This window comes from Tursiops truncatus, chromosome 19, assembly GCF_011762595.2.
Source record: "Tursiops truncatus isolate mTurTru1 chromosome 19, mTurTru1.mat.Y, whole genome shotgun sequence".
NCBI lineage: Eukaryota > Metazoa > Chordata > Mammalia > Artiodactyla > Delphinidae > Tursiops > Tursiops truncatus.
This window is the reverse complement of record NC_047052.1, coordinates 46,859,130-46,876,767: the sequence shown is the minus strand read 5'-3', so window position 1 is coordinate 46,876,767 and position 17,638 is coordinate 46,859,130. Positions and strand designations below refer to the sequence as shown.

The 17,638-nt window shown below is 51.6% G+C and overlaps 2 protein-coding genes across 4 annotated transcripts; one reads left to right on the top strand and one right to left on the bottom strand.

Annotated features, from left to right (window-relative positions):
* Nucleotides 1–2,818: 2,818 nt before the first annotated feature.
* ERICH4 (glutamate rich 4) lies at nucleotides 2,819–5,742 on the bottom strand. Its single transcript, XM_033846051.2, has 3 exons — nucleotides 5,434–5,742; nucleotides 4,090–4,314; nucleotides 2,819–3,105 (listed from the first exon to the last, which is right to left on the bottom strand). The coding sequence occupies exons 1-2, from the start codon at nucleotides 5,605–5,607 to the stop codon at nucleotides 4,123–4,125; spliced, it is 366 nt and encodes a 121-aa protein (XP_033701942.1). The 5' UTR covers nucleotides 5,608–5,742; the 3' UTR covers nucleotides 2,819–3,105; nucleotides 4,090–4,122.
* A 2,969-nt stretch (nucleotides 5,743–8,711) lies between these two features.
* On the top strand, nucleotides 8,712–14,909 carry DMAC2 (distal membrane arm assembly component 2). Of its 3 annotated transcripts, XM_033846047.2 has the most exons (6): nucleotides 8,747–9,263; nucleotides 10,419–10,615; nucleotides 12,029–12,109; nucleotides 12,865–12,998; nucleotides 13,107–13,269; nucleotides 13,654–14,909. In XM_033846047.2, exons 1-6 carry the CDS (start codon nucleotides 9,246–9,248, stop codon nucleotides 13,832–13,834), a joined length of 774 nt encoding a protein of 257 aa, XP_033701938.1. In that variant the 5' UTR covers nucleotides 8,747–9,245; the 3' UTR covers nucleotides 13,835–14,909. The 3 variants fall into 3 exon arrangements, with proteins under 3 accessions (XP_073651994.1, XP_033701940.1, XP_033701938.1); XM_033846049.2 differs by lacking the exon at nucleotides 12,029–12,109 and having other exon boundaries at nucleotides 8,738–9,263; XM_073795893.1 differs by lacking the exons at nucleotides 12,029–12,109; nucleotides 13,654–14,909 and having other exon boundaries at nucleotides 8,712–9,263; nucleotides 13,107–13,273.
* The last annotated feature ends 2,729 nt before the right edge of the window (nucleotides 14,910–17,638 follow it).

Sequence of the window (17,638 nt, the reverse complement as noted above, 5' to 3'; positions counted from 1 at the left end):
TTTTAGACTTCCCTGGCCGTCCAGTGGTTAAGATTCCGCTCTTCTAATGCAGGGCTTGCAGGTTGGATCCCTGGTCGGAGAAATAAGATCCCACATGCCACATGGCATGGTCAAAAAAAAAAAAAAAATTATAAAAAAATAAATAAGATAAAATTCACCCTTTTAAAGTATAGAATTCAGTGCTTGTAGTGTATTCATGTTGGACAACCATCACTGTAACTAACTCCAGAACATTTTCATCATCTCAAAATAGAACCTTGTGCCCATTAAGCAACATTCCTCATTCTCCCCTCCTCTCCGCCCCTGGCAGCCACTAAGCTACTTTCTCTATGGATTTGCCTCCTTTGGATATTTTGTATAAATGAAATCATACCATATGTGGCCTTGTATCTGGCTTCCTTAGTGTAGCATAATGTTTTCAAGGTTCATCCATGATGCGGTGTGTATCAGTCCTTCATTCCTTTTAATGGCTGAATAATGTACAACTGTATGGATACATGACATGTTGCTTATCCATTCATCCTTGCCTTTGCCTTAGGAGACAAATCCAAAAAAAATTATTGCTGTGATTTATACCAAAAAGTGTTCTGCCTATGTTTTCTTCTAGGTGTTTTTGACTCCAGATCTTACACTTAGGTCTTTAATCCATTTTGAGTTTACTTTTGTGTATAGTGTTAGAAAATGTCCTGATTTTATTCTTTTACATGAGTTGCCCAGTTTTCCCATTTACTGAAGAGACTGTCTTTTCCCCTTTGTATATTCTTCCCCTTTGTATATTAATTTTTTAAATTAATTAATTATTTATTTTGGCCGCACCAGGTCTTAGTTGCAGCATGTGGGATCTTCCTCGTGGCACGTGGGATCTTTTTTTTTTTTTAATTGCGGCACGCAGACTTCTTAATTGTGGCATGCATGCGAGATCTAGTTCGCCGACCAGGGATCGAACCAGGGCCCTTGCATTGGGAGCACAGAGTCTTACCCACTGGACCACCAGGGAAGTCCCCGTCATACATTATCCCCACAGACTGCAGATTCGTGTGCAAAATACATGCTGTCATTGCTTAAAATAACTGAGTTTTGGGGTTGTTTGTTATGCAGCAGTAGATAGCTGCAGTAATGCTCATCCTGCTGGTCCATGGACCGCACTTTGAGTAGCAAGAAGCTAGATCACTAGACCTTCTAGGACTTTTGCATGTGCAATTTTCCTTCTTGTTACTCTTTTCCCATTCTCTTTCTCTGCTTGGCTCTTTACTTATTCCTTAGGTTCTTTTCCAAGAACACTTTCCTGATGTTTCAGGCTGGGCCTCTTGCCTTATCTGAGTCCTCTCCCATCCTGCTCCATGCTCCCCGGTGAGGAAAAATGCACGCTTACATTTTTGCAATTCTTCTTCAAGACACTTTCTATTTGGGAGTGAGGATATTCCCAGAGAAGTGAGATGTTGGCAGATGGGAGAGTCCGTGCTCCCCCATCCCGGCCCTGATCATCTTAGCTGTCTCTGTGTGTTAAGGGGTCCCCCCACCTTGTTGGGCTGGGAGCTCCAGAGGGCAGACTTGGTGCTGACTTGATCATTGCTGGATGTAGCTCAGTAAGTTGGCATTGAGAAGGACAGTACCGGGGAGGGGGAGCTGACCACATTCACCCAAGCTTCCCTTAGTGTTTGACTGAGGTGATTCCCCCATAGATGTCACTTCTATGGCCCAGGACATGGCCCAGAGCAACTCCCACCCAGACATCAGGGGCCACCCATCATGCTGTTCTTGAACAGTAAGCATTCCCTCCCAAGTCGCCCCCTCCAGTCTCCCGTCTGTGCCTCCCTCCCTCCCGGTCTCTTTCTCCCCAAGAGGCAGAGTACCTTGGCATTTGTGAAGCATGACCCAGACCCTGTGGCCATGGAGCCCCACCTCCCCAGCCCTGGTGACCCCCACGGACTCGATGTAGCTGCCAAGAGACCCGGACTGCCCCCTGCCTCTTTCTAGAGTGCCCAGTGTCGGAGAGGGGGCTCTGCTTTGTCTTTCCCCTTCCCTGGGTACTGGGGTCTGACTTCCAGCCTTCTCCCCAGCATCACCCCCTACAGGAGAACTCCCAGCAGCTGCAGACCTGGCTAAGGTAGGCAAAGGAGGACCAGTTTGAGGATGGAGCCCAAACCCCCAAACCCCTCGAGTCTTGGGTGACTCCAGTGCACAAAAAGAAGCAGAGTATTTTTAAATTTTATTTTATTTATTTATTTTTGTCTGTGTTGGGTCTTCGTTGCAGTGCGCGGGCTTCTCACTGAAGTGGCTTCTCTTGTTCTAGGCGCGCGGGCTTCAGTAGTTGTGGCTCGCGGGCTCTAGAGTAGAAGCAGGTTTTTCTGAAGACAGAAATCCCCACGGACAGGAATTCAGCACCTGCCAGCATCTCACTTCTCTGGGAATATCCTCACTCCCAACCAGAAAATTGTTTTGAAGAATCGAAGAAACGCAAGCGTGTATTTTTCCTCACTGGGAGTAATGGTTTTATGAGGAATGTCCAACTGTCTTCCCAGAAGAGCTGTCTCTCCTCAGGCTGGAGCCCTCCACCTGCTGTCTTGGGCATCTTTTCTACAAATGTGGACCTGGGCAGGAGTTATACTTGCAGCCCTGCTTCTATCTGCCTGTCTCCTGAAGGTGGCGCTGTAACACAATTGCAACGCGTCTGGGAATATCGAGGAAACCTCGCCGCTCATCTGCTCACACCCACATTCTTTTTTCAAACGTCTGAAATAGTGCAGTGCAAGAGAAATACAGTGGGAGCTACTTATGTAACTTTAAGCTTTCTAGCAGTCATATTTTAAGATGTAAAAAGAAATAGATGAATAAGCACAGGAAAAGATGCTCAACATCATTAGTCATTAGGGAAATGCAAATCAAAACGACAATGAGGTATCACCTCACAGACATTAGGATGGCTATCATGAAAAAAGGAAAAAAGAAAAGAAAATAACGTGTTGGCGAGGAGGTGGAAAGTTGGAACTCTTGTGCACTGTTGGTGGGAATGACAAATGGTAGAGCCAACAGTATGGTACTTCCTCAAATAATTACACAGAGACTCACCATACAATCCAGGAATTCCACTTCTGGGGTACATACCTAAAAGAATTGAAAGCAGAGACTTGGACAGATATTTGTACACCCTTGTTCAGAGCAATGTATTTCACCACAGCCAAAAAAAGGTAGAAACAACCCAAGGGCCCCATCGACAAATAAAATGTGGTTGTACATACCACATGTATGGAATATTATTCAGGCTTAAAAAGGAAGGAAATTCTGATACACACTACAACATGGATGAACCCTGAGGACATTATGCTAAGTGACATAGGCCAGTCACGAAAAGACAAATACTATGTGATCCCACTTACATGAGGTCCCTAGGGTAGCGAAACTCATAGAGACACAAAGTCGAAGGGTGGTTGCCAGGGGCTGGGGGAGGGGGAATGGGGACCTGTTGTTTAAGGGGTACAGTTTCCGTTTTGCAAGATGAAAACACATCAACACAACAACGTGAGTATATTTCATACTACTGAATTGTACACTTAAAAATAGTTAAAATGGTAACTTTTATGTTATATGTATTTTACCACAGTAAGAGTTTACAAACAGGTGTAATTAGCTTTAGTCACATTTTTATTTATCCCAGAATATTATCATTTCAAATATTATCATTTCAAAATGTAATTAATTTTTACGATTATTGAAATGTTGTCTATTCTTTTTATCACACCCAACTTGGAAATTCAGCGTGTATTTTACACGTACAGCACACCTCAGTCAGACCTAGCCACTTTTCAAGCACTCAATAGCCATCTGCACGCATCTCCATCATATTTGCAAAGACCCACACCTCCCCTGCAACACACCTGCAGCGCATCTGCAAATACACCTAGAGTTTCTCTGCAAGCCTCCCACATCCCCTGCAAACATGCCCGCAGCTCAGGGGCCCACCCCTCAGTCTAATCTCCGACATTTTCAGAGAAAGCACTTGCTCAAGGAGCGCGTGCCAATGTCAAATCGACGTTTGCAGGTTGATTTGACCTGCAAATCTCCCCATCTTCTTGGCATAAATTTGCATACCATTCATGGGTCCAAAAGCACAGCAGCAGGGCCTCAGATAGTCATTTCAAAGTCAGGGAGGCGGTGACCTGGGGCTGGACCGCAGGCCCCCTCCTGCTTCCCTTCCAGCTCTCTGTCCTCCTCCTCTTCCAGGAAGGTGATCAGTTCCTCCTGAATTGCCCCCATCTCCAAGCCCAGGCTGCATAGCTGGCCCAGCAGCTGGACATCCACCAGGCGGAGGTTCACCTGCGGGTGGGAAGGGGCAGTCATGGGCATCCCACCCCAGAGGGCAAGGGGTTAGTGTGCCCCTGCCATGAAACCTGCGTGGGAGCAGGTCTCAGCTCAAGTCCCAGGATCCTGAACCTTTTCCTAGGCCCATCAGCACTTCTTTGTAAAATCCAGTTTTGGCAAGAATCCCCCCTCCTCCTTATTTGATCGGGTTCCTCACCCTCCCCCCTCCCCCAGGTGATGGCGGCTCACCCTGACCCGCCTTCAGCAAGAATCCTGCTAGATAGGTTGAGCCAGAATCCCCCCTATACCCCTGATGTTTCCTCCTTGGAATTTTCTACCCCCTGACCCCTCTCCTGCTCCTTGGCCTTAAATTCCCCCTTGCCCATGCTGTTCAGAGCTGAGCCCAATCTCTCTCCTCTACTGCAAAATCCCCATCACAGCAGTCTTCATACCTAGAGCCTTGCCATCTTTAACAGGTGTCATAAATTACTTTCTCTTTAACAGTCCTGGCCCACAGCACCGCAGGTGGGATCCTCACTCTGTCCCTGGACTCTGCCGTCCTGCTTCTGTCTCTGATCTCTGCCCTGTCTCCCTTTGTCTTGGTCTCTCCATTGCATTGTCCCTCGCTGTCTCCATCTCTCTCGTTCTTTCTCTGTGTCTTGAGCCCTAGTCTCTTTGTCTCTCTTCTTGGGTCTCCCTCTCTTGTGATCTGTCTCCATCTCTCTGTCTCTACTTGGCTGTCTCTGTCTGTCTCTGTCCTTCCATATCCCTGTCTTTCTGTCTGTCTCTATTTCTCTGCCCCTGCCTTGGACTGTCTCCACCTCTCTGTCTTTCAGATTTAATGAGTCTGTCCTTGTTGCGGCTCTCAATCTCTGCTTTCCATCTCTCGTCTGTTTCTGGGTCTCTCAGTCTCTGCCTCTCTCTAGTCCTGTCTCTCACTCTTTGCGTCTTTCTGTGTCTCTGTCTGTGCCCATCGTTCTCTGGGTGTGTGTGTGTCTGCCTCTGCCTCTATTTCTCTATTCCTGTCTCTGACTTTCTGTCTTTCAATCTCTGGCCCTTTTTACTTACATTCATTCCTATTCATTTATCCACTCCCCCCACCCCATCTCTTACCCCTCCAAACCCCTCACTCACCAGCTCCTTCCAGAGCCACAGCAGACTCTCCCTGGCACCTCCAGTGTCAGCCCCTGGGAGCATGAGGGTCTGATCCACCCTCTTCACTGGGGGCACCACCCTCAGGGCCCGTGGGGGTGGGCCCAGCCCTGGGGGCACCAGTCCAGCCTGCCTCAGCTGCTTCCACAGCTCCATAGTCTCTGAGCAGTGGCAGCCAGGAGCAGGAAGTAGCAAGGTCCAGAGTGACCCAGTCCCCTGGGGAGCCGGGGGCTGGGTGGGGGGAGTAAAGGGCAGTGGGGGGTAGGAGAGGGCCAGCCCCACCCCCTCGGGCCACCCAAAGTCCATTCTCCACTGAGAATCAGCAGCTTCGTGTGTTTTTGTTTTGTTTTAATCAAAGTCTAACCTTAACTCTGCTCACAAGGATCCAACCTCAGCCTCTCTGGCGGAGGTCAAACTCCACCTCTCCCGGCCTCTTCTCAGGCCTGACCCCTCCCCAGTGTGTGGGTGCCAGGCCTCACTCGTCCTGCCCCCTCCTGGGTCCCACCCACTCCTCCTCCCCAGCCTCCCCTGCAGCCCTCTTCTCCGCTTGATCTCTGGCTTCCCCTGGCTTGGTCCTTGCCAGTCTTCTCCACTCGGGCCCTCCCAGGGCTTCCCAGACAATGTGCCTGAGGAGCCAGGAGTGGCTTCCGAGAAAATGATCCCTTGGCCAGGGTGCCTCGGTGTCCAGGCTGTTGGCCCACAGCTGAGCAGCCAGTTCTGCCGACCCTAGACTTGCCCAGAGACATCATCCCTAGCAGCTTGGGCCCCGTCATGGAGAAGGTGGGGAGGCACTGTGGGCCTCCCTCTGCTAGAACCCCTCTTGCAGGGGTGTTAAAATTCCACCTATACGCCAATGGCTCCCAAGTCTCCCAAGTCTCTGACTCCAGTCCTGACCTCCAGACCACTACTCAGCATCTCCAGCTGGATGTCTCAGGCATCTCAGGGTGAATGTGGTCAAAACAGAACTCTTAGCTGGGATCTACCCCACTGTATTCATTTCCTATTGCTGTTGTAACAAGTGACCACAAACTCAGCGGCTTAAAACAACACAGACTTATCATCTTACAGTTCTAGAGGCCAGAAGTCTGAAGTGTGTCCACAGGTCTGGGTTCCTTCTGGAGGCTGTGGGGGAGAATCCATTTCCTAGCCTTCCCCAGTTTCCAGAAGCCACCTGCATTCATTGGCTCATACGGCCTTCCCTGCATCATTCCAACCTCTTGCACCTGTCATCACGTCCTCTACTTACTGACTTTCCTGCCTCCATCTAAATAGGACTCTGGGACTTCCCTGGAGGTCCAGTGGCTAAGACTCTGCACTCCCAGCGCAGGGGGCCCGGGGTTCGATCCCAGGTCGGGGAACTAAAATCCCACATGAGGCAACTAAGAGTTTGCATGCCACAACTAAAGATCCTGAATGCTGCAACTAAGACCTGGCGCAGACAAATAAATAAATAAATAAATATTTTTATATAAATAAATAGGACTCTTGTGGGACTTCCCTGGCAGTCCACTGGTTAAGACTCTGCACTTCCACTTCAGGGGGCACAGGTTCGATCCCTGGTCGGGGAACTAAGATTCCCACATGCTGTGCAGCATGACCAAAAAAAAAGTAAAATAGAACCCTTGGGACTTCCCTGGTGGTGCAGTGGTTAAGAATCCGCCTGCCAATGCAGGGGACATTGGTTCGAGCCTTGGTCTGGGAAGATCCTACATGCCGCGAAGCAACTAAGCCCGCGAGCCACAACTACTGAAGCCCGCGCCTAGAGCCCGTGCTTCTCAACAAAGAGAAACCACCGCAATGAGAAGCTTGTGCACCGCAACGAAGAGTAGCCCCTGCTCGCTGCAACTAGAGAAAGCCCGCGTGCAGCAACGAAGCCCCAACGCAGCCAAAAAAAAAAATAAATAAATATAAATACATTTATAAAGAAAAAAAAATAGAACTCTTGTGATTACATTGGGCCTGTCGGGATTATCCAGGATAATCTCCCCATCTCAAGATTCTTAATCACATCTTCCCTTTACCATACAATGTAACATATTCACGAGTTCCAGGAATCAGGATGTGGACATTTGGGGGGCGGGGGAACTATTCAGCCTACCACACCTACCCTTCCATACCTGCTACTTTCCCAGTTTCCCCCTCTCCAAAAATGGCATCGCTATCCTTTTAGTTTCTCGAACTATTGGCTCTTTCTTCAAAACAGACTCATAGGGGCTTCCCTGGTGGCGCAGTGGTTGAGAGTCTGCCTGCCGATGCAGAGGACACGGGTTTGTGCCCAGGTCCGGGAAGATCCCACATGCCGCGGAGCAGCTGGGCCCGTAAGCCATGGCCGCTGAGCCTGCGCGTTCGGAGCCTGTGCTCCGCAACGGGAGAGGCCACAACAGAGAGAGGCCCGCGTACCGCAAAAAAAAAAAAAAAAAAAAGACTCATAATCTGAGCACTTAGCACTTCCACTGCCCGGTCCCTGCTGCTGCCCCCATTCATCTCTTGTCTGGACGATTGCAGTAGCCTCTTTGCTGGCTCCGTGCTTCCCCCCTTGCTCTCTAAGGTCTGTTCTCCATCTGGCAGAAATGATCTTTACAAAATGTAAATCAGATCGTGGCATGCCCCGGCGAACGGAATAAAGCAGTTTCTTGCTAACCTCTCTGACCCAGTCTGCCACCTCTCTCTCTGCAAGCTGGTCCCACCTCTGGGCCTTTGCACTGGCTGTACCTCTCTGCCTGAAACACTTTTTCCCCAGATCTTTGTTTTTGTTTTTGTTTTTGCGGTACGCGGGCCTCTCACTGCTGCAGCCTCTCCCGCTGCGGAGCACAGACTCCGGACGCGCAGGCCCAGCGTCCATGGCTCACGGGCCCAGCTGCTCGGTGGCATGTGGGATCCTCCCGGACCGGGGCATGAACCCGCGTCCCCTACATCGGCAGGCAGACTCTCAACCACTGCGCCACCAGGGAAGCCCTCCCCCAGATCTTTGAATGGCTGTTTCCTTGTTATCCTTCACCTCCACTTAAATGTCACCACTTCACAGAGGCCTTTGCTGATGGCCCTGTGCCCCAGTCACTCCCTGTTATATTGCCTGTTTTTATTTGCCTCTTATCAAACACTGTCTGAAATTATCTTGCTTATTCATGTGTTTCTTATCTAGCCTCTTCCTGCCTGGAATGTCGACTCCCTGAGAAAGAGTCTTGGTCCCATGGCAACCTCACTACTGCAACAGTGCCTGCCACGTGGTAGGACTCAGTAAATATTTGTAGAAGGAATGAATGAGTAATTCTATCCACAAGACTTCATATTGAATTTTCACATTAAGATGAGGCCTGGAACTCCAAACTGAAATTGCCAACACATCACAATACTAGTCTTGAGATCTCACCTCTGTCCTTTACCCTGAGGTCTAACCTCACCATCTACTGGACGCTTCCCTTCCCTGACCCTGCTTTAAAGAAGAGGCGGACAGTTTCTCAACGCATCATTCCCTGTTCTAAGGAGGTAGCAAGTTAGAGGTAGAAGAAGTCCTCAGGTGGACTAAGAGTGCAGTCGGAGGGAAGGATGGTATTCCGACAGGAAGAACTGCCCACGCTCTCCTAGGGAAAGGCTGCCGAGTCCCATTTTAAGGCCCATGGCAGAGGGAGCTCCAAGCGATCCCTAAACCCGAGAAGAGTAATAAGTGTGTGCTCCTTTAAGAGGAGGGCTGGAAAAATGGAGGGGGCGTGGCCATAAGAGAAGACGCCCAACCCTGAACCGGGTGGGTTAGGTAAGAAAAGACCAGCCCCTTCCGGTTACATAATCCTAGCGAGATGGCGGCCCCCGGGGCGGTAAGTGAACGGAGATTCTGGAGCCCCCCAATTAATGTCCGCTCTGATTTCAGGGCCTCTATCGGCGCCCAGGGACCAAGTAGCGAGGGGGAGCAGGGGGCCTCTCCTGCTAGGCCTGGAGCTGGGCGCGGAGACGTGTAGCCGTCGGGGGGCGGGAAGGATCGGTGAGGCTCCCAGGCCGCGGAGGAGAGAAACCAGTGGCAACCAATGGGGAAGCAGCGCGTGCGGTCCGAGAAAGCGCGCCCAGCCAATCAGAGGGAGGGATCCGACTGCGAGCTCCTGGAGCCGAGGGGCTGGCGAGAGGGACCTGCAAGGGATGAGGGTTTGGGAGGTATTGGCAGAGAAACTGGGATTTGAGGTGCAAGGGTAGGGAACCAAAGGTGAGGGAAACTCATGGGAGAGTTAGAAATTTTGATGGGAAATCAAAGGGATGATGGGGGGTGGGGGCAGGATCCAAGAGGTGAATTTGGGAATTCTAAGGGAAGGACCTAGGGGAAATTAAGGGGAGGATTTGCCATATTGTGGAGAGAATTTAGAAGGAATTGGGCAAAATCAAGGAATGGACCTAGGAAAACTTAAAGTAAGAGGTTGGGAACTTAAGAGGAATTTTAAGGGAAAGTAGGGATCTGGGCAAAATTATCGGGAGAACTTGGTTAAAGCAAAAAGAGAAATTGAAGCAGACTAAGAGAGAACTTTGGAGGCGAAATTGAAGGAAGAGTTTGGGAGCTTTAAGAGATAAGCTAAGGGTGGTTTGGAGAGAAATTAAGATTATATTTGGGGGAAAGGAATGCGTTATTCAGGAAGTCTGGTGGGATTTGGATAAAATTAAGGGGCGAATTTGTGGGACATTAAGAGTTCAGATAATAGAGGTTTTGAGAGAAAGTGAGGGCTTAGGGGGAAATTAGGGGGAGAATTTAGGAAAACCAAGACCGTTTGGCCAAATCAAAGAGAATTTAAGGTTGATTAAGGGGAGGAACTTGGGGGAAACATGGGGAAATTTTATGGATCCGAAAGAATTGGAAGTTCTAAGAGAAGAATTAAGTGAGCAGGGAAGCACTGAGGAGGGGAGATTTGGGAGCAAAGGCAGGGGGACCTGGCTGTGTGTCTCACAGGAGGCTCCAGGCTCAGCCTCTCCTCCCCTCTCCTCCTCCCCAGTCCCTTCGCCTGGTGGCTCCAGTATGGAACAGGGGTACCAGCGGCATCCGTGGCCTGAGCAGGTCAGTGGACCCGGAGGGCAGTCAGAGGAAGGGGAGGACGCTGCTCCAGTTCCTGGCTGACCACTTCTATGATGTGGAGGCTGTGAGGGAGTACCTGCTCCAGAAGCAGGTGTTGAAGGTGCTCCGGAAAAATCGGTGAGAACCCCTGGCCTGCACGACCCTGCTGTTCAGGCCTCCCCAGTCAGTGCCCACCCTGCCCTTGCCACTCCTGGCAGCCCTGGGGCTTCCAGTGCCAGCCTTGCCCACTTGCATCTTCGTCTCCAGCCCACACACTTCCCAAGCTCTCCGGCTCACAGACGCAACCCAACGCCCATCTCTTCTTGGAGGTCTAGCTGGTACTTCAGACCTAACATGGCTAACCCTTGGTTTCCCCCGTAAAAAGTCTTCTCACCCCCAAGCCTTCTCCATCCCAGTCAACGGCACCATTGCTTACCCAGTTGTTCAGACCACATTCTAAGGAATCCCTGATTCCTCTCTTTGCATCCCTTCCCTCCACATCCAGTCCATCAATAAAATACCAGAATATCCCAAATTTGACCGGTGGTCGGTCACCTCCTCGCTGTTTATAGCCTGGTCTGAGCCCTTTCATTTTATGGTTCGATTACTGCAGTCATCTCCTAACTGGTCACCTTTTGCCCCCTATTATAGTCTACACAGCAGCCAGAGGACTCTTAAGAAAGGGAAACAGATAACGTTACTACTTTGTTTAAAACCCTCAAATGGGGCCTTCCCTGGCAGTCCAGTGGTTAAGACTTTGCCTTCTAATACAGGGGGTGCAGGTTCAATCCCTGGTCGTGGAGCTAAGATCCCTCATGCCTCGTGGCCAAAAGACCAAAACATAAAACAGAAGCATTACTATAACAAACACAATAAAGACTTTAAAAATGGTCCACATCAAAAAAAAAAAATCTTAAAAAAAAACCCCTCAAATGGTTTCCAACCGCAACTAGAATAAAAGCCAAACTCTAAGGCCGAAAACCTGGCCCCTACTGAGCTCTGAGACCCCTACCAGGGACACCCCTCACCCCCGCTAGCTCAGTGTCCTTATTGCTATTCGTTCAGCCATCGTAATTCAAGCCCTGAGCCTTTGCACTAGCTGTTCCCTTAGCCTGGCAGATTCTTACCTTGGCCTCTGCATTCCTTCCCACACTCAAATCTCTGCTCAAGTGTCACCTCTTCCAAGCAGCATTTCTTAACACCCAAATTAAATTAGCCTCCTCTATCCCTACCCCTGACCCAAGCCACTCCTGGTCTGTCCCTTGGTGTTAATTTCATCACAGAATTGACACTCTGCAATTTGTTTTTACTTCCCGGTTACCTGTTTCCCCGGTGAAATAACTTCACAAGGGCAGGGACACTTATCTGCCTTTTGATTACCACTGTCCCCCGGTGCCCAGCACTTCACAGGCCCTCAGTAAATATTTGCAGTCTTTCCTGCCTGCCAGTCTCAGTCCTGTGCTGTGGACTCTGACCCTCTCAGCTGCACTGGGGCCTGGCGAGGGGTGTGGTGTTCCCAAGGCTCACCCTCGGCTACTGTTCTCCCGGCAGGTCCTCCACCTACATCAAGGAGCGATATGGCCCCTACGTCGCAGGTGCCTATTTCATCCTGAAGCAGGGAGGCGCAGTCAAGTATGATGGCAAAGGTGTCACAGTGGGGTTGGGGGAGGCGGGAGAGCGGCTGTCTAAGCCCCGGGCTCTTCAGTCAGTCAGACAGGCTTCCGTGCGTGCCCTGGTCTCTGCCCCCTCCTGGCTGTGTGGCTGGGGACTTGTTCCTGACATCTGTAAAATGGGATGGTAGTTGTGTCTAACCTACAAGGTGCGCTGTAAAGATTCAAAGATATTTTGCAATCTGGACACTTGTCACAGGTCACAGGCTGGCTTAGCACGTGGCTCAGTCGGCGTTAGTGCGTCTTCTCCTTCCTCCTTTCCCCTCCTTTTTCTTGCCTTCCTCCTCCTCCCTTTGTTTTCCCCTTTACTTTCCTTTTTTGAAAACAATTCATGTAGGCTTCATCTGTCCCTCATCTTGGTTCCAAGTAAAATTTTCACTTGGTTTGAGCACTTCCTCCAGCACCTTCCTTAGAAATGATGTACCTGTCTGAAAACACCTCAACTTTTGCCCATCTACAAGGATTCTTGTCGTATAGCTCTTTTCTCTGTTCTCAGTAATCTCTCCGACCCTCAACTTCCCGGTATGTAAAATTGGCCAGATGTTCCATCTTTGATGGGGTTGTCAGGGGATCCAGCGAGACCAGACGCGTAAAGCCCTTAGTTCAGGGCCTGGTGTGTAGTGCGTGTGCCATGTTCTCTTATTACGGGGCTGGGAGTGTTCTCAAGAGGTTGGTGGCCTGGGGGACCCTGCTGACACTCCCTCTCCCCCCTTCCAGGTTTCAGGACAAGGAGTGGATGCGGCCAAATGGGCGTGGTCTCTCTGGTGAGCTCTGGAAGCTCCGGGAGGTGCCTATAGAAGCTGTTGACGCCAGCGGCTGTGCCATCACCTACCAAGGCCTGGACAACCTCTGTGAGTGGGGTGTGGCGGGGACGGGTGGAGGTGGGCAAGGTCTGCGCTTTCCCTTTCGTGGTGGGCCCCAGAAGGACCCTCAGTGCCGTCTGCCCTCTGCCCCTGCAGTGGCCCTGAAGGAGCTCCAGTCCCTGTCGCTGCAGTGTTGTCCCCACGTGGATGACTGGTGTCTCAGCCGCCTCTACCAGCTAGCCAACTCGCTACGAGAGCTCTCGCTGGCCGGCTGCCCCCGCATCTCTGAACGGGGCCTCGCCTGCCTCCACCACCTCCAGTGAGACCTCAGCTCAGGCTGGGCCCCCAGCCAGGGAGGGGCGCTCTTGGGCACTTCCCACATCCCTGCCTCCACGGTGGACCTAGAGCGTTTGCGGTGGGTCAGCACAGATGAGTGGCACAGGGAGCCTCTAGGAGGATGGGAGGACTCCTAGCCTGCCTTTCTTTTTGTTTTAATGAGACCCCAAGAAATTTACACTGTTGCAGAACCACAGTAGGAGCCAGAGGTGTCTGTTTGTAATGAACACGGTGGGTCTCACGTAGTTGAACAAAGATTTTTATTAGAAAGCTAGGGGTTAACGTGGGGGTGGGTACGCTCCCATACACCCGCTGCCACAGACACCATCCTCATGCGTGTCCTCACGCCCCAACCTTGCCTCCTCAGGAACCTCCGCAGATTGGACATCTCTCACCTTCCTGCCGTGTCCAACCCAGGCCTCACTCAGATCTTGGTGGAGGAGATGCTGCCCAACTGTGAGGTTCTGGGGGCTGACTGGGCCCAGGGCCTCAAGTTGGGGCCAGAGGAGCAGTCCCGCGACACAGCCAGCAGCCCCATCCCTGCCTAGCCTTTGGCCCCGTCCGTGTGGAGCTGGGTCTCAGCTGGGCTGTGCTGAGAGGTTAACAGCTCACCCTTCTTCTAGCTTCCAGTTGGGTTCATTCAACTCGGGGGGGTCGGGCTAGGATCAGAGGCACTGGCAGGTCAGAGGCAAGAGGAGTGAGGTGGCTTGTCCCCTACCGCGGGGGTGCTCTGGCTGGCTGCACCCTGGGGTGAAGCTCGCAGCTCCTGTCAGCCTGTCAGGCAGCCCTTTCCACACCATTCTCTCCTTCCCAGTCCCAGGAACCCCCGTCTCCTGCCTCTTCAGGCCTGGGGGAGGTAAGGGCTTCTGGCTGCAAGTAGCCTCAGGGAGTTGCACTCTCCCTTGTGGTGCTCCCACAGCGCGCCCACCTCTATGTCAAGAAACTTCTCTTGACTTTTGTCAGAGAAACCTCGACTTTTCTCAGAAGACTCTTGTAGGATTATCTCACTTGAGTGTGCTACTGTTTCCTGCCAGGACCTGACTGATACAGAAGGTGCTATGGGCATTTTATAGGGATGGTTCTTCCCTGTGTGGGACGACTTAAGCTCACTGCAGGCTGAAGCATCCCTGGGCCACACCCACTAAATGCTGGGAGCATCCCAAGCCCCACAGTGTTCTCGCTACCGACTCAGCTCCAACTTCAGCTGGCTTGTTTGCTCTGTGAAAATTGATCTGGGCCTTTGAAATATTTTTCCTTTGCTAAGTGGCCTGATAAGGTTTGCCAGTAGAGGGCGCTCGAGAGACGTTCCTTGAGAGAGGCAAGGCTTTTGCTTTCTGGCGGCACTCAGGAGTGCCAGCTCAGCGGCCCTGCAGCACATGACTGCCCCGCGCACCTGCTTCCTGAAGCGTCAGGTGGTCAGCAGCTTCCCCGGCACCCACCACCCCTGACCTGGCAGTTCTATAGAGCCTCCACTGACGCACCTCCCTGTGAATGCCTCTCCACCACACCCCTGAAGGTGGATTTCCAGTAAATTCCAAGGCACCTTACCAATGAATCTCCCTCCTTATTTCACTTTGCTGTGAAAGTCATTAATTCTCTATATTAAACTTTTCCCTGTTCAAATTACCGTATGGTTTTTCTTCTCTCCAGACTGGATCCAAACTGATAGAGCACTGGCATTTGGAGTGTTCCCAGAGATAAACACACAAAGATGGGATTTGGGGCTTGGTTTCATCCCGCCTTTGGCTTGAGTGCATTGCTAAGCTCCTCGGCAGTGGGAAAGGAGACATTAGAAATCCATGGGCTAAACGTCCATCGACAGATGAATGGATAAAGAAGATGTACATATATACAATGGAATATTAGCCATTAAAAAGAATGAAATAATGCCATTTGCAGCAACATGGATGGACCTGGAGATTATCATACTAAGTGAATTAAGTCAGACAGAGAAAAACATCATACGATATCACTTATATACAGAATCTAAAAAAAAAAAAGATACAAATGAACTTAAAAAACAGGAACAGACTCATTTAGAGAACCAAGCTTAAGGTTACCAGGGGGGAAGGGTGGGGGGGAGGGATGGACTGGGAGTTTGAGATTGACATGTACACACTGCTATATTTAAAATATCAATAGATAGGGAATCCCCTGGTGGTCCAGTGGTTAGGACTCCCGTGCTTCCGCTGCTGAGGGCGCAGGTTCAATCCCTGGTTGGGGAACTAAGACCCCACAAGCCGCGTAGTGCGGCCAAAAACATTTAAAAAATAAAAAATAGATAACCAACAAGGACCTAATGTATAACACAGGAAACTCTGCTCCATATTCTGTAATAACCTAAATGGGAAAAGAATTTGAAAAAGAACAGATACATGCACATTAATCACTTTGCTATACACCTGAAACTAACACAACATTGTTAATCAACTATACTCCAATATAAAATAAAAATTAAAAAAAACCCAAAAATCTAAGGCATGCAACCGCATCACGAAAACGCTATTGCCTGGGGTCGTGATGAGGTGCCAACTGAAGCCTTGTGCCCTGGGAGGCCCTATGGCTGCTGCACTTGATGCTGTGGCAGTAATGACAGTTCTAAAGATAGGGCCAGGCAGATTGCCTGGAGTGCCCAGCTCAAGTCACCCCTTCAGAATTGGAAAGCTCCCATGGCAGTCCCCCACCGCCCCCCAAAGTTCTTACTTGTAGATACTGCTGAAAATACAACACAACATTTGGGTTTTCGAGTTGCTGAGTTATGACAGTTGAATTCCCAGTCTTGACAAGTTTCTCATAAGAAAGTGAGGGCACTGGTAAACAGTGGGATCCAGAAATCTGGAATCGGGTCATCTGGTTGGACCCAAAGGAAAGATGATCTCGAACTCCCAAGTCACTGGGAGCCTCCCTTACCCGTGTGAGGAGACCACCAGCTATCCTGCTCACAAGCATTCCCGGCTGCCACTAGACCCACAGATGCCAGGGGTCAAGTCTCAGCACGCTCCAGAGGACAGGTGCTCACTACGACCCAGAAGGGAACTGCTCTTACACTGAAGGGCAAGACTTGCAGACAGATGTAGAGTCAACTCTGGGGAACCTGCACAGCAGTGGGTTCTCAGGGTGTTAGGCCAGTGGATCTTACACTGCATGGGGCCAAGTTCACCGCTAGGAGGGCACTTACTAGAGCTTCTGGGTATAACAAGTTAGCCAGTGCAGCTGGCGTGGTCCGGACAGCTTGCTTAGTTGGCTGGCCGGCATTTGGACTCAACAGTGACCTACAGTTACTAAGGCGAGAAGCCAGAACCGCCCTCGCATAATCTGGAGAGGGAGATTCAAAGGCTGGGGGAGACAGGAAGGTGGGGTGCTCCGCTTTCAGCCCGCACATCCACCCGACCGCACTCCACAAGAGGGCAGCTCTTCAGTCATTCTCGACGTTCCACTTTACCTTCCGGCTGCCGAGCAGTTTCTCTCTCCTGACTGGAGCATTTGCAGACAGGCACGCGGCCGCTCGGCCCCCGGTGGAGAAACCTCCGCGCCCTGGGAGAAGCTAGATGAGCCGAGTCGGGGGGGCCTGGACGGCTCCACCCCGGCCTGGGGGGAAGAGGGCTTGGAGACCCCTTCCAAGGTTTCTCAGGGCCCGGCCCCAGCCCCCTCTTGCTTTTATTCCATCAGTATTCCCCACCTTCTCCATACCCTCGTCCTCCATCTGGTCCCATGGGCTCCATTATTCAATCCTGGGGAGAGGGAATCCGCTAGACAGATGATCAGCTGCTGCTGCCCTGTCCAGGACAGGGTTCCTGAGGTGATCCGGGCAGTTCCCAACCCGGGTGGGGGTGAAGGGGGTCAGGCCGGGCTCACTGGGGGGCCCTGCGTCCCAGCCCAGGCTCCAGGAGCTCTGGTATGAGGCGGCCCCACCTGCCTGCCACCCCAGACAGCTGATGCAGCCCAAACAGCAGACGCCTCCGGAGGGCTGCGACGGAAACACCGGCAGACACCCTCTCTGGTCCCGGGGGGCCGGATGGGAGTGTCCCTGGAATCACCATGCCTGCCGCTGTCGGCAGAGCCAGGGCCTCAGGGCGTGGCAGAGCCAGGGCCTCAGGGCGTGGCAGAGCCAGGGCCTCAGGGCGTGGCAGAGTCAGGGCCTGCGTGTGGGACCAGGGAGGGAGGGAGGAGGCACAGGGGTCAGCGCAGCTCCAGGGCTCCTGGTGCCCCCCACCGCCCCGTTCACTGCCCTCTGGCTTGGCCCCCCCTCCCCCCACCCCTTCCATCTGCTCCTCCCCGGCTCCTCTCTGGGTCTGGCTGCCTCTGCCTGGCTCTGGCTCGGTTGGCAGACTCCCTGCTCTCTGCTCCCACCC

Bases quoted from the DNA above. Each gene is read 5' to 3' on its own strand.
- ERICH4 (XM_033846051.2), bottom strand. From the start codon at position 5,607: ATGGAGCTGTGGAAGCAGCTGAGGCAGGCTGGACTGGTGCCCCCAGGG. The intron at 4,315-5,433 runs GTGAGTGAGGGG...TCCCACCCGCAG, and splicing joins TGTGGCTCTGGAAGGAGCTG to GTGAACCTCCGCCTGGTGGA.
- DMAC2 (XM_033846047.2), top strand. The intron at 10,616-12,028 runs GTGAGAACCCCT...TTCTCCCGGCAG, and splicing joins AAGGTGCTCCGGAAAAATCG to GTCCTCCACCTACATCAAGG. The intron at 12,110-12,864 runs GTATGATGGCAA...CCCCCCTTCCAG, and splicing joins AAGCAGGGAGGCGCAGTCAA to GTTTCAGGACAAGGAGTGGA.